General features: G+C 52.1%; 1 protein-coding gene across 1 annotated transcript; it reads left to right on the forward strand.

Annotated features, from left to right (window-relative positions):
* The first annotated feature begins 10001 nt into the window (after nt 1-10001).
* Nucleotides 10002-11776, forward strand: CEBPB (CCAAT enhancer binding protein beta). Its single transcript, XM_062589392.1, has one exon. It carries the CDS (start codon nt 10251-10253, stop codon nt 11235-11237), a length of 987 nt encoding a protein of 328 aa, XP_062445376.1. The 5' UTR covers nt 10002-10250; the 3' UTR covers nt 11238-11776.
* Nucleotides 11777-12722: the final 946 nt, after the last annotated feature.

The raw sequence follows: 12722 nt of genomic DNA on the forward strand, positions 1-12722 counted from the left end.
CCCCCCCGCCCCCCAGCCTCTCCCCGGCCTCCTCGGTCCCCCCGCGACCCCCCCGCCCCGGGGCGGCCGCTCGGGCGCCCCCTGGCGGCCCCCCCTGCGCCGCGCCGGGCCGTGCCGGGCCGTGCCGGGCCGCGCCGGGCCGCGCCGGGCCCTTCGCGGGGCGCCACTGGGGGCCGCCGCGGGCGGCGCTGCCCTCGGCCGGTCCGTGCCGCGGCCGCCGTCCTGCCGCGGGAGTTCCTCGGAGTTCCTTCATTCGGCAGCCCGGGCCACGTCCCTTAGTTAGCCTGGGTTAGAAGCCACTCTCTGATGTAGTCGGTAGTCCCTAAGACACGCATGCCTGCGTGGGAAAGAAAACAGAAGGGGAAAAAAAGCCCCTAGCAATATTTAAGTATTATATCATGTCTATAAAAATGATTTTTGTAATGGGTTTATGCGAAGAGCAAATAAAATAGCATTAAAATAAGAACAGCACTTCAAATAACTAAATAGATTCCACTCAAACATTACAAGTGGACCCATTTACACAGGGTGAAATCCTGAAGCAGATGTGTGTTTAATCCAAAAGTTATGTGCTGGAAAACTGAACACCACTTCGAATAAAATGCTTGTCTATGCCGTGACAGCCAGGCAAACACAACAGGGAAGGGGCGATGCCAGCGGAGCAGGAGCGGAGCCGCGGCCGCCCCGCGCCCAGGCTGCAACGGTCGCCTCGCAGCCGGTCATCACCTTGCTCACGACCCCGACTGGCTGCCGGCACAGGGGGCAGCGCTGGGGACAGAGATTCTTCTGTGTTTTCTGTTAGCTGGATAATAAGCCAATGCATGGGGTTTGAAAGGCGTTAGCTTGGGATGCCTTAATGTGCTGGACCGGGCTGTGTTTAGACTGAGTGATGGGAATGTTCTGGCATTGAGTGATGCTGATGTTTTCGTAAGACATTTGTGAGGTTAGGCTGTTCTGGTGCTAAGGATTTTCCTGAGATACTGTTAGGGTCACAGTGACCTCAATAATATTAGTATGGAGGTGGTGCAATGTGAACGGATTAATGTCCATTCACTTGATTAAGGCACATTTAAATGTGTTTTGAGCTATGTGACTGTATGTCCCCATTATGAATACTTAAGTTAGATGTAACATATAAACGGTTTTATATGAGGTATGGTTATTGGGAGCAATTCCCAAGGTACCTTCAACATCTGTTAGTTATTTTGTTTTGTCAAGGCAATCGAGCTGCCAGCATGAAAAAGGCAGCAAATTGCTAGCAATGTTTGGCTTTGTACAGGTTATAACATTTTCTTGGAAAAAGGCTATTCATTTTGTCTTGATTTCTGCTGGAGTAAACCTACTTCTTCCTGTAATAATTTCAGTGTGACTGCTAAAAAATGAACCTAGCAAAAGGACAGAGGTGTTATTGAAGCCCTATCTAATCTCATTTTAACGTTTCAAGACAGAAGACCCTTGAGGAGAGAACATCTCTATGGTTTGGTCCTCTCCCAGTGGCAGACCAAGGCTTAGGCCATGTCTGAAAAACGTTCCTTTTTCCCTCTGTCAGGTTAGCTGGGGGAGGAGGCAGAGCCACTAAGTTCACTCCTGGACTCGGGCAAAACTCCGAGACCTGGGGCAGTCTTAGCACCACCGTAGCCTGGGACAGGATTGGCCCCGAGGATTTAGCACTGCCTGAGCGCAATGCCCTTTAGAAACACCATCGGAAAAGCGAAGTGCTGTATCAAGCAACCTCTTGGTGCAGAGATCACTGTAGTTAGGACCATTGTGCTGAGACATTGAACAGGAATCAAGATCAGGACCATATCAGAACATGGGAGGCCACGTTACCCCCAGGAGGCCTTTGAAAGAACTAAATCCCCGGCCAGCTTGTGTAAGGGCAGCGCCTGCAATGCCACGTTGTGTTCAGCTCCCCGCTGACCAGCTGCGAAAGCCCCCACATGCTGAGACACCTGCCAGGCCCTGGTGCCTCCCCCCCGAGACACGGGGGACAGGGGCTGCCCTACCGGGCAGTGGTGACAACTCCTTCTCTCAAGGTCTGGAGCCTGTCAGGAGACAGCTCCAGAAGGCAAAGCGCCAGCTGTACGTTGGGCAGTTCATGTGTGCTCACGATGCACAAAAAGAAGCACAGAAGCCTGTGGGGCACCTGCTTGGTTTCTGAAACCTACAGCTGTTGTGTATCCTGCCGCCTATGGCAGGACAGTCCAGCTCAAAACTCACCTTACTGAGAAGCCAGGGCCAAACGGTTCAGCAAGGAAGAGCTGAGCATCAGTGTTGTGTCCACGTGGGTCCAGCACTTTCCTAGAGCCGTATCTCAGAGAATAAGGAAACGTTTAAAGGTTTTCTTGAATGGAGGGCAGAAGGGTAGAGCAGGTGATAACTGTGTGGTTGAAGACTTGATGGGTTCCCGCTCACTGCAACGAGCTGTGCAAAGAGAGTGGGAAGTTTTCCATTGATTCCTGCGGGACTCGGCTGTTTCCTTGCCTTTGGTTGAGTTTGGGAAGTCCCGTGCATGCCGGTGCCCGAGGCACGAGGCAGCCTGCACCCCACCAGGCGCGCGGGAGCCTCGCACGCCAAGAGCTGTCTGCAGCAGCATGCACCCGGCTGTTTGTAAGCCAGCACTCTTAAGACACCCAGCAAGTTGCCAAAAATGGGTTTGTTCAGGCTGTTGCCGTGCCCTGGGCCGGGGCCACGGCGCGCAGGAAGGTGCTCGGCCCGCGGCTGGCTGCTTTCAGCGGCCCGAGAGCGGCGCGCCGCCCGCTCGGCCTGTTTGTCACCCCCCGAGGAAGACCCAGAACCGCTGCGGGGCAGGAGGGCGAGGGCAGCGGCCGCCCGGCCCGGCCCGGCCCGGCCCGGCCCGGCCCGGCCCCGGTGGCCGGCAGCGGCCGCCCCGCGTGTCCCGTGGGGGGCCGCTAGGTGGCGCCATGAGCCCGGGCAGCGCTGCGGGCGGCTCGGCCCGGCTCGGCTCGGCTCAGTCCAGCTCGGCTTGAGCTGCCTCGGCTTGACCTGGCTCGGCCCTGCTCAGCTCGGCTTCACCTGGCTTGGCCCGGCTCGGCCCCACTTGCTTCGGCTTGGCCCAGCTCGGCTTGATCCGGCTCAGCTTGGCTCAGCTTGGCCTGGCCCAGCCCGGCTTGCCTTGGCTCACCTTGGCTCAGTCCAGCTAGGCTGGGCATGGCTTGGCTCGGTCTGTCTCAGCTTAGCTTAGCTCAGCTCAGTTCAGCTTGGTTCAGAGCAGCTCGGCTCAGTCTGGCTCAGTTGCATGCAGCCCTGCTCAGCTCACCCTGGCTTTATGCGGCTCAGTCTGAGTCGGCCCAGCTCGGCTAAACATGGTTTGGGTCAGCTCAGCTCAGCTTGGCCTGGCTTCGCTCAGCTCAGTCTGGCTTGTTTGGGCATGGTTTGGCCCAGCTTGGCTCATCCTGGCTTGGCTCAGCTCAGCTCGATCTGGCTCAATTCGGCTTAGCCTGGCTTGGCTCAGCTTGGCTCAGCTCAGTCTGGCTTCATTGGACCTGGCTCAGCCTGGCTCGGTGCAGCACAGCACAGCTCAGCTCAGCCCTGGCTGAACACACTGCCCAAGTGCCTCCTCCCTTGGTTTCTCGTGTTGCACTCTCGTGGGGGATGGAATCAGGGCTGCGAAATGGCTCAAAGATCATTAAAGTGTTTAAATGAGTTTAAAAAACTCCACGTAGCTCTGTACGAGTAGCAGCTCCAGCGTGCTGGCCCAGTGCTGGTGAACGAACCTCATCAGAACCAAACCGGTCTGCCACAGGGCACGGGATAGAAGCGTCTGAAAGTAAATTTTTGCACTTCTACCTGCCATGCTTATTTGTCAATTATTTATTACAGACATCACCCAAACCACAGGGTTTTGAACATATTTCATAACAGTCATTATCTGACCCTTTATAGCTGCCTCGTGTTAGCAACCGCTGACGTCTCAGCAGCATGCTCAAGTGCAAAGGCACAAGCGGAGACTGTCCCTCCCCAGGGAGGTTGACTGGTTTAAAAGATTTCAGTTTATAAAGCATCCAGGGGTCCTGGCTACTGCTCCAGCCTGCAGTCATGCTAGTCGGAGCCCTCTTTACCCTTCCCTCTCACATATCTGTGCATGAGAGGTGCCTACCACGAAAACGAATGTTCTTAGAACATGGATCCCTGCCTGCCACTCTGTTCTCCCAGTGCCGAACACGGCTTGCCTCCATCCGGGAAGGCCAGGGTCTGGAGATCCATTTCTCCTGCCTCTTCCTCTCCCTTACGCAATCCTGGGCTCCTTCTGATCCACAAGGCACGAAGGGAGCAGGAACTGGCAGTAGCTCCCTGGTTGGACTCTCTGAGCCATGGGAAAGTCTCAGTGGGTGGGAGAACGGGAATAGCCATTCCTACAGCTCCCTCCCAGAGCCGTAAATGCGAAGCTGGGGGGATGAGAGGGACCAAGAGGGGAAGCATGCAGCGCAAGGGGCACTTTGGCCATCCCTGCTTGGTACGCGGGAAATGAAGGCCGGTGGCTGGATGACACGGATGCCCTGAGGTTGTTCCCACATGCCGCTACTCAGAGCCAGCACGTCCTAACCGATTCCCGGGCAGCCCCACTTTCCCCATGGAGCATGACACAGAATGAAAGCAGCTGGAACAAAGTAATTGTAAAGTCTAGGGTACAACAGAAGAGCTCTTCTATAGACATTTATTATGTGTAATATGTAATTTTAATGGGAAAAAAACATGATCAGTAACTGCTTCCTTCTCCAGTTAGACCCATCTCCTGCCATGCAGCATAAGGCTTCCCTTGGCCTATGTTGCCTGTAGCGATATTTACTGTGTCTTCAGAGTAAAAATACCTAAAAATACCTAGTTTCTTTGTAGTGATCTGTTACTGTCCATGCATTTGCTGCCCAAACCTCTTCCTACTGTATTTTCAGCGAGGAAAAGAATTAAAACACATTGCTCTGTGTCACAGTAACTTAATTTGCTGCCCTTCAGGAAGCTGCCTGTGAGCACTTACAGGTTTGCAGCGTTTTTTCCACTGGTTGCAGATTTTACCTTGAAGTCCCAGCTACCTGATCTGCAGCTCCAGGACCTCTGAACAGTTCTCCTCCTTCAGAGATTTCCTATGTGAATTACTGACCTCTATTGCTGGGAACTTCTGATACTTGTCAGGGTATCCGACAAGTATTAGATCACTGTTCTCTGTGATGGATCTCTTCAGAACTTGGATACTTCATAAAAAAAAGCATTGGCACAAAATTACCTTTATTTTCCAAGATCTGTAACCAATTTGTCAAACCAGGAGAAAACGATTAGCTAGGAAATGTCAGATACCTACAGAGAACTTCTGGAAACATAGCGGACAGCAACTCCCTTGCCATTTCTTTTGGTATGCAAGAAAACAGGCTAGCCATAAAATACAACACCACCTCTTACCGTCCCTGCTCAGAGAGCAACCCTCACCTCGCTAGCTGGCTGACTTCAGTATGGACATTGTCTGCCATACAGGAGTCAAGATTGCAGCCACTGCTTTGCCTCCTGTGCTCCCTCTCACAAGCGCTGGGCGTGCTCTGCCTCTCTGCTCTTCCGCAGAGCCCCCGCGTGGGTGCTCTGACCTCCAATCTCCTCCAGAAAATTTTCCGTCTGGTAGGAGAAGGTATTTTGCTCATGTTGTCCCACCGGCTGGAGGCACCAGTGCCAATCCCCAGGTGTCATCTCTGCAGCACCCGGTAGGGCAAAGAGCAGCATGTAGATAAAGCAGGGATTGAGCAACCCACCACTGCAAAGGCCAAGCATGCTGGGTCAGAGGTGAGCAGAAAATAAGCAGAAGACTAACAAATACGCGAGCATCACCATGTCACATGGGAGCAAGGGGTGAGGGAGCTCTGAGTCAGGAGGAGGACTTTGTTTTGCAATGAAAGAACTGCATGAGGCCAGGAGACGTGGCCACAGCCAGCAGCCCAACAACCTGCCACGGTGGCTTGCAATGCTGAATACTAAAGATGGAGTTTAAAGAGAGGGGAAAAGATGTGCCCACATTTTTTTATGTTAAAATGAGAAAGATCTCAGGTCTGAGAACTAGGGGACATGAAAGGGAAGCCATCCTCTTCTTGAGCTGAGACATTGTCCCTGTCTGATGTTTCACAAATACAGTGGAGAAGGGTGAGTGGAAAGCAGCAAGCTGAAATCCAGCCTCTGCCAGGTACAGCTCATGAGTTGTTGCTGACATGAGTTTTGCAGCTGTATAAAAAGAGAGCTGGAGCTAGGAAGAAGAAAAAAGTAGAGAACAGAACATGCTCAGAAATAAACTTCCATTTTACTTCTCTATTTTGCAGCTCTGCTTAAGCCAGCCCCTCAGGCACAATCCTCCTACTCCGCTGAGGCCTTCCTACGTCGCCTCCGTGCCCTCTCTCAGTCTGCCTGCACGCACAGGCACTGCTCTCCTCTGAAATCGTTACACGCTCCTCTTTAACTCACTTCCAACACACTGGCTGCAAAACCTTGATCAAATGTGTGCTGTCAACTTCTGGCATTAACGTCTTCCCTCCTTGCCCCTCTTTGCCACTGCACGTGGTGGTTTTGGACTGGGGCTCTCTGGGTGAGCAGCATGTTTGCACTGTTTGAAGCATGCTGCAGCGCTGATCTTACTGATCTGCTAGGAACTACTGCAAGGCAAATAACACAAGACAAGTCTGCAACAAGAAGCATCACAAATCATAGCCAACTTTTTTCTAGCATACGAACCTTGGTTCATAAACCTTCTTATAAACACTTCAGTGTATGATGTGTCACTATTAAATTGGTATCTTCTCTAAGCTGCTATCCTTCAGGGACAGCTGCTGTAGCCTGAAGTGCAGGACTGGAGAGCTCGTAAGAAACAGTGGAAAAGAAGACAATTTCCAGAAAGAAGATGCCTCTGCAATGCTTTAGTGTAGGGCTGAGCATGCAGCTGGAAAGTTGTGGCTTTACTGTGCAGATGGGAAACTGGAGAGGAGAATCTAAGTCATGCCAGAAATGAACAGTGAACAGGAGATTCTTCCCTCCACCTTTTCCTCTTTCTGGTGTCATTGTGCTACACTTCCAGTACTTATATTGTTTTACACATGAATCCGGAAGCATCTGGATTTTATTGCATCAGAAAAATATTTTTTTCTGCTTAAAAATATTGATGTTCTAACTAATTTGTGAATGATGCTGTCTCCATCCCTGACTAGTTCTGAAAAGGAAATCATGGAATTACTAGAAAGCAGGCACTTTTCACAAAATGCTGACTTTCTGCTGAAGATCATTCTGTCAGGAGACCCAACACGAAAGTACTCCTACCCTCAGGCGTTTCACAGGTGACACCAGTGCCTGGACCCCTCAACAGGGGGTCTGCATCTTCAACTGCTGCCTAGAATACTTCTCTAAAGAGAAGGCTTTTGGGGAGGATTACTAGCAGCCCACACACACGTGGCCAGGCCAGGCCACGGCAGCCTCAGGCAAAGGCTCACGTGTGCTCGGGCCTCTGCCCAGGCTGGCTGGGGCAATCCTCCATGGTGCGTGTCTTGCTCTGCACCCATTCACGCTTCCAAAGCCCCATTTCTGGCCATGCGTTTATTATGACAAGTGCAGAAACAATTTAAAAGAAACCAGAGTTAGCTCAAAATCGGCTTGCTGAATGTGAGGGCTTTGGAGAAGTGGTTCATTCTGCCAGCAACGGTTCCCATGAGAAGTTGCGACTGGATGTTGCTTCCCCATGAGTGGATGTTGGGCTTTGAGGAGAGCTGGAGGAGTTTTAAAGAGATGCAGGTACAGTGGGGAGGTGAGGGGGGAGATGGGAAGGAGGCGACAAGCCAGGCATCCAACCTCAATTACCTTTCTGGCTGACGTGTGATCTCCATGAGTACGGAATTACTCAGCACTGGCCTTGAAAGGAGGTGTGGGCCATACCATCCCTGATACGATCTCTTTTCACACGATAGTTGCACAGACATTTTGTTAGCGAAGATCAGCCCAGGCTCGGGTTTGCGCTTCTGCTGGAGAGCCGCAGAGAATAGGGCAGAAGGTTGAAGAGAGCAAATGCAAGATCCCAAGAACATCTTGAAAATTTGCCCAGGAGATTTACTAGTTTTAATGTTCAGTTTCAGCTAATGGCCACAGCAAGCTAGAGACCAAACATGCATTTTGGGGAACCAGCACTGCAGGAGACCTTCTGCTTGTGAGTCCCAGAGACATTTTGGAGGTAGAAAGCAAATGGGACCAATTTCCACAAGTTCAGTTGCAAGGCCCAGTTAGGGCAGCCGTTGCATATAACTGCCAGATGAGAATGCAGGATAAAGACGTAGAAAGAGAGAGTAAACAGCCTGAAGAACAAGCCCTGGCTCACTACAACTTGCCAGTATTTGCACCCAATACAGATGTTTGTATTTGTTAAGGTATGGGCTCTAACTATAACCTGCAGACCAGATCTCTGGCCAGGCCCAGCTCCAATTTAATCTCTGGTACACTCACCAAAGATTAGCCTGGTAGATAAAGATGGAACTAGAAATATTTGAAGTCTGCAAACCTGTTAGGGTACTTTTGTTATGGAAAGAAAAAGTCATTGAAATATGAGAAAAGAAAAAGAAAAAAGAAGAAAAAAAGAAAAATAAGAAAAGTCCAATGGTCTACTGCCTGGTTTCTGAATTCTTCCTCTTTTCAAAGTTCTGAGGTTTGAACATTATGAACAGTTGACTGTTTGAATCGTATAATGCAATACCTGTTCCTCTGGCTTAACGTTACAATATTTCCCACACCGCAGGATTGCTTCACATTATTCTGAGAGGCAGTGTCATTTTCCCTGCAGTGGTAGGTCTTCTTTACTGAGGCGAAGGACACTCCTACTTCCTTTAATTATATGTTTTGTTTTAAATTAATGTCCTTTATTCTGGGGATGAATCACCAGCTTGTAGACAGGTAAATGTGGGAGTAAGAGAGAGAAAATATAAGTTTGATTCCCAAGGTGGGTGTCTTTAATTAAAACGGACACCAAGATTCAGTCTTCCTTCCCAAACTCACCCTGAGATTCTAGAAACATGTGGATTCCATGTTTCTATGCACATATCTCACTTTCTTTCTGACTCACTTTAAATACAGACCCCTTCAGTTTCCGAGCACAAATTCCCTATCACTTGTGTACCCTGACAGTTGCACCATATCATGTAAAGTAAATATGCCAAGACAAACGTTAAGGCCATCATCCCTGCGTGAAGAGGAGGGGAGGGGAGCGCAGGGTTTGTTCGGCTTTCTAACTGCTCTCAGCCGCAAGAAGGAAGTCTGGAGCAGTGCCGTGTCCTGCTCCAGCTCCGTTTCACCAAGTTCCCTACTTGCTATTGTAAAGCGGTTCGGAGCACGTCTCCATGGGACAGTTTTGCCTGCCAGTGGGATTTACTTAATCAAGCACTGGCCTGAGAATAACAGGATCTGTCTTCTATTTGCAGCTTTTTCCCTGCCTTGGCAAAAGAGCTCGGAAAAATCTCTCCTGCCTTGATTTCCCCAAGGGTAAAATGGGACCCAAACGGGATTTGCACCCACCTCTGCATGGCACTTTCAGCCCTACAGCACTACACCCTACCCGCAGATGCAAAACATCCAGTCTGTACTGGCACCAAGGCAGCAGCAGCGTCTCCTAACAGGCGACACGCGCGTGCCTCCATGTCCTGCAGACCCTCCAGGGCCGAGCAGTGTCCGCTGGCATCTCTCACAGATTTTACAACAGCTCAGAAAATCAGCCGGCAGGAAGAAAGGCTGCCCTGCTCTTTCTCTTACCTGCAGGACTGTGAGAGTAAGTCCCCTCCCTCAAAAGCCAGCCCTGCTTTATTCCGGGTGGCTAGGTACAGTCGCACACGCACACACCCCCAAGTGCCTCCTGCGGGGCCAGCGCCAGCGGTTGCGAAGTGTGCAGCGTGGCAGGCGGCCAGGCGCTGACGTTCCTGTTGCTATGGGATCCACCGCCCCTATAAATAACTGAGCAAGGGAACTTTCCTAAGTCAGAGACTTTAGGACACGGGACCTAGAACCAGATGGTCCGGAGGCGAAACACGGGCTCGAGCAGCACCAGCAGGAGCAGTAAAGCCCCGCCGTGCCACAGGAACTGATCCAGCCCCGGCGGGCAGCGCAGCTGGGGGCTGTACCCAGCACCAGAGACAGAGGCAGGGTTTGGAGCCCCCCACCCCAACGGCGGCAGCTTAATCCTCTGCCGGGGGGGCCCCCTGCGCCGTCTTCTCCTCCCTGCATCGCCCTTTGCTTTCATGCAACGCCTGGTGGCCTGGGACGCAGCATGCCTCCCCATCCAGCCACCTGCCTTTAAATCCATGGAAGTGGCTAATTTCTACTACGAGGCGGACTGTCTGGCTGCTCTGAACAAGCTGCACCCGCGGGCGGCCGGGGGCCGCTCCATGACCGAGCTCACCGTAGGGGACCACGAGAGAGCCATCGACTTCAGCCCCTACCTGGACCCCTTAGCATCCCAGCAGCCGGCGCAGCCGCCTCCTCCCGCAGCAGCAGCAGGGGGCAACTTTGAGCCTGCCTGCAGCAGCGGCGGCGGCCAAGATTTCCTTTCCGATCTCTTCGCCGAGGACTATAAAGGCAGCGGCGGCAGCAAGAAGCCCGACTACACCTACATCAGCCTCGCCCGGCACAGCCACCCCTGCGCCAGCCAGAGCCACAAGCCGGGGGGACTGCCGGGCTGCTTCCCGCCCCAGATCGTGGAAACCAAAGTGGAGCCGGTCTTCGAGACCCTGGACTCTTGCAAAGGGCCCCGCAAGGAAGAAGGGGGAGCCGGGCCGGGACCGGGGGGCATGTCCTCCCCGTACGGCAGCACCGTGCGCTCCTACCTGGGTTACCAGTCGGTGCCGAGCGGCAGCAGCGGGAACCTGTCCACCTCGTCCTCCTCCAGCCCCCCCGGCACCCCCAACCCCTCCGAGTCCTCCAAGTCGGCCGCCGCCGGCGGGGGCTACTCCGCCCCCCCGGCGGGTAAGAACAAGCCCAAGAAGTGCGTGGACAAGCACAGCGACGAGTACAAGCTCCGCCGGGAGAGGAACAACATCGCGGTGCGCAAGAGCCGCGACAAAGCCAAAATGCGCAACCTGGAGACGCAGCACAAAGTCTTGGAACTGACGGCCGAGAACGAGCGGCTGCAGAAGAAGGTGGAGCAGCTCTCCCGGGAGCTGAGCACCCTCAGGAACTTGTTCAAACAGCTGCCCGAGCCCCTGCTCGCCTCCTCGCCGCGCTGCTGACCCCCGCGGCGGGCCGCGGCCGGGGCCGGGCCGGGCCGAGCGGCGCCGCCGCCGCCGGCTCCCTGCTCCCGGGCCGGGGAGAGGGCAGAGCCCGGGGGGCGGATTGGTTTGGTGTTCGGTTTGTTTTTTGTTTTGTTTTGTTCGTGGTCTTTATTTTCGTGCTGGCGGAAGGCCCCGGCAGGGCGCGGGCCGGCGGCGGGGCCGGGGCGGCGGCGGCGGCGGCGGCGCGGGGCCCCGGCCCGGGCGGGCTCCGCAGGCTGCCGGGCGCTGGGGTTATTTAAAACGGCGAGAGGAGAGCAAGGGCAGACTGATGCAATCCTTTAAGCATGGCTGGGAATGCTGTGTACATGATGCAATCTCGTGTAACTGTCAGTCATGAATTGAGTAATCTGTTAAAGATGTTCCTACATTTTTTTTATTATAAAGAATAATCTATTTCTATAAGAAAATACATATGTATATTTTGGGATCTATGCATTCTTGCTACATTTGAAGCATTAATGAACAATTTTAATAAACTTTATGACTAGGTTAAAAAAGTAGCTTGTTTTATTTTGAGGACACGTTTAAGGCTAGATTAAAGACAGAGCTGAAAATCCAGCTGAATCTGGCTCAATGCTGAGATCAGGGACCAGGATTTTTGTTGTTTTTTTGACTTTCTCTGTGACTCAGCAAAAAGAAAAAAAAAAAAAAAAAAAAAAAAAAAGAAAGAGAAACCCAGCAAAGAGCAGAGCTGGGAGCTCTAGCTAGTTATTTCTTTCTGTCTTTTTATTTCCTGTAACCACTTGCTTTATCTGCTGCTTGGGTGTTGTTTGGGGAGGACATGTTTGTTTTGGGCTTTTCTGCAATTCTCCCTGTTCTTGATGTGTGGAGTGAGATATGCTGTCCAAATCATGACCAGTATTTGGCATAGTAACTCCAAGTCTGAGGTGGGAGGAGGAAGAAAAAAAGTAAGGAGGGAAGCTTGAAATGATTTTTCTTTTCTCTAAGTAGTGTATATTCTCCAAGTTACCATTCAGCATTTCTTATGTTTTTAGTTTACAGGAATAAACACGAAAAAGTAGCATTTCTGTTGGATGTCGGTAATTTGGTCATTGCTCAGGAAGCTCGCATGAGACCCGGCCAGGTGAGAGATGCATGAACAACTCTCGCTAATACTTTCTCTTGAGACTTTAAAAAAATGTTTCTAAAAACTGCGGGTAGAGTTTCTCCATTGAAAGGTGTTTGTTTATGGGTGCATGTGTGTTTGCTGGGAGAAAGTGATGAATAATGTGTGGGGGCAGCAGAGAAGGAGGAAGTTTGCATTAGGCCATAACTTTGTTTTGAGGAGAGCTAAGGCTTTGCTGCCATTGTAAGCAGGGAGCCCGGCCTGCCAAGGCCTCCAAGTTCTGTATTTCTTGACTCCCCGCTGTCTGCTGCTGTGAAGATGTCTGTAAAAAGTTAACAGTCTCGAGCTGGTTGCATGGAGGGAGTTGAGCAAATGAT

Source organism: Rhea pennata, chromosome 16 (assembly GCF_028389875.1).
Source record: "Rhea pennata isolate bPtePen1 chromosome 16, bPtePen1.pri, whole genome shotgun sequence".
Lineage (NCBI taxonomy): Eukaryota > Metazoa > Chordata > Aves > Rheiformes > Rheidae > Rhea > Rhea pennata.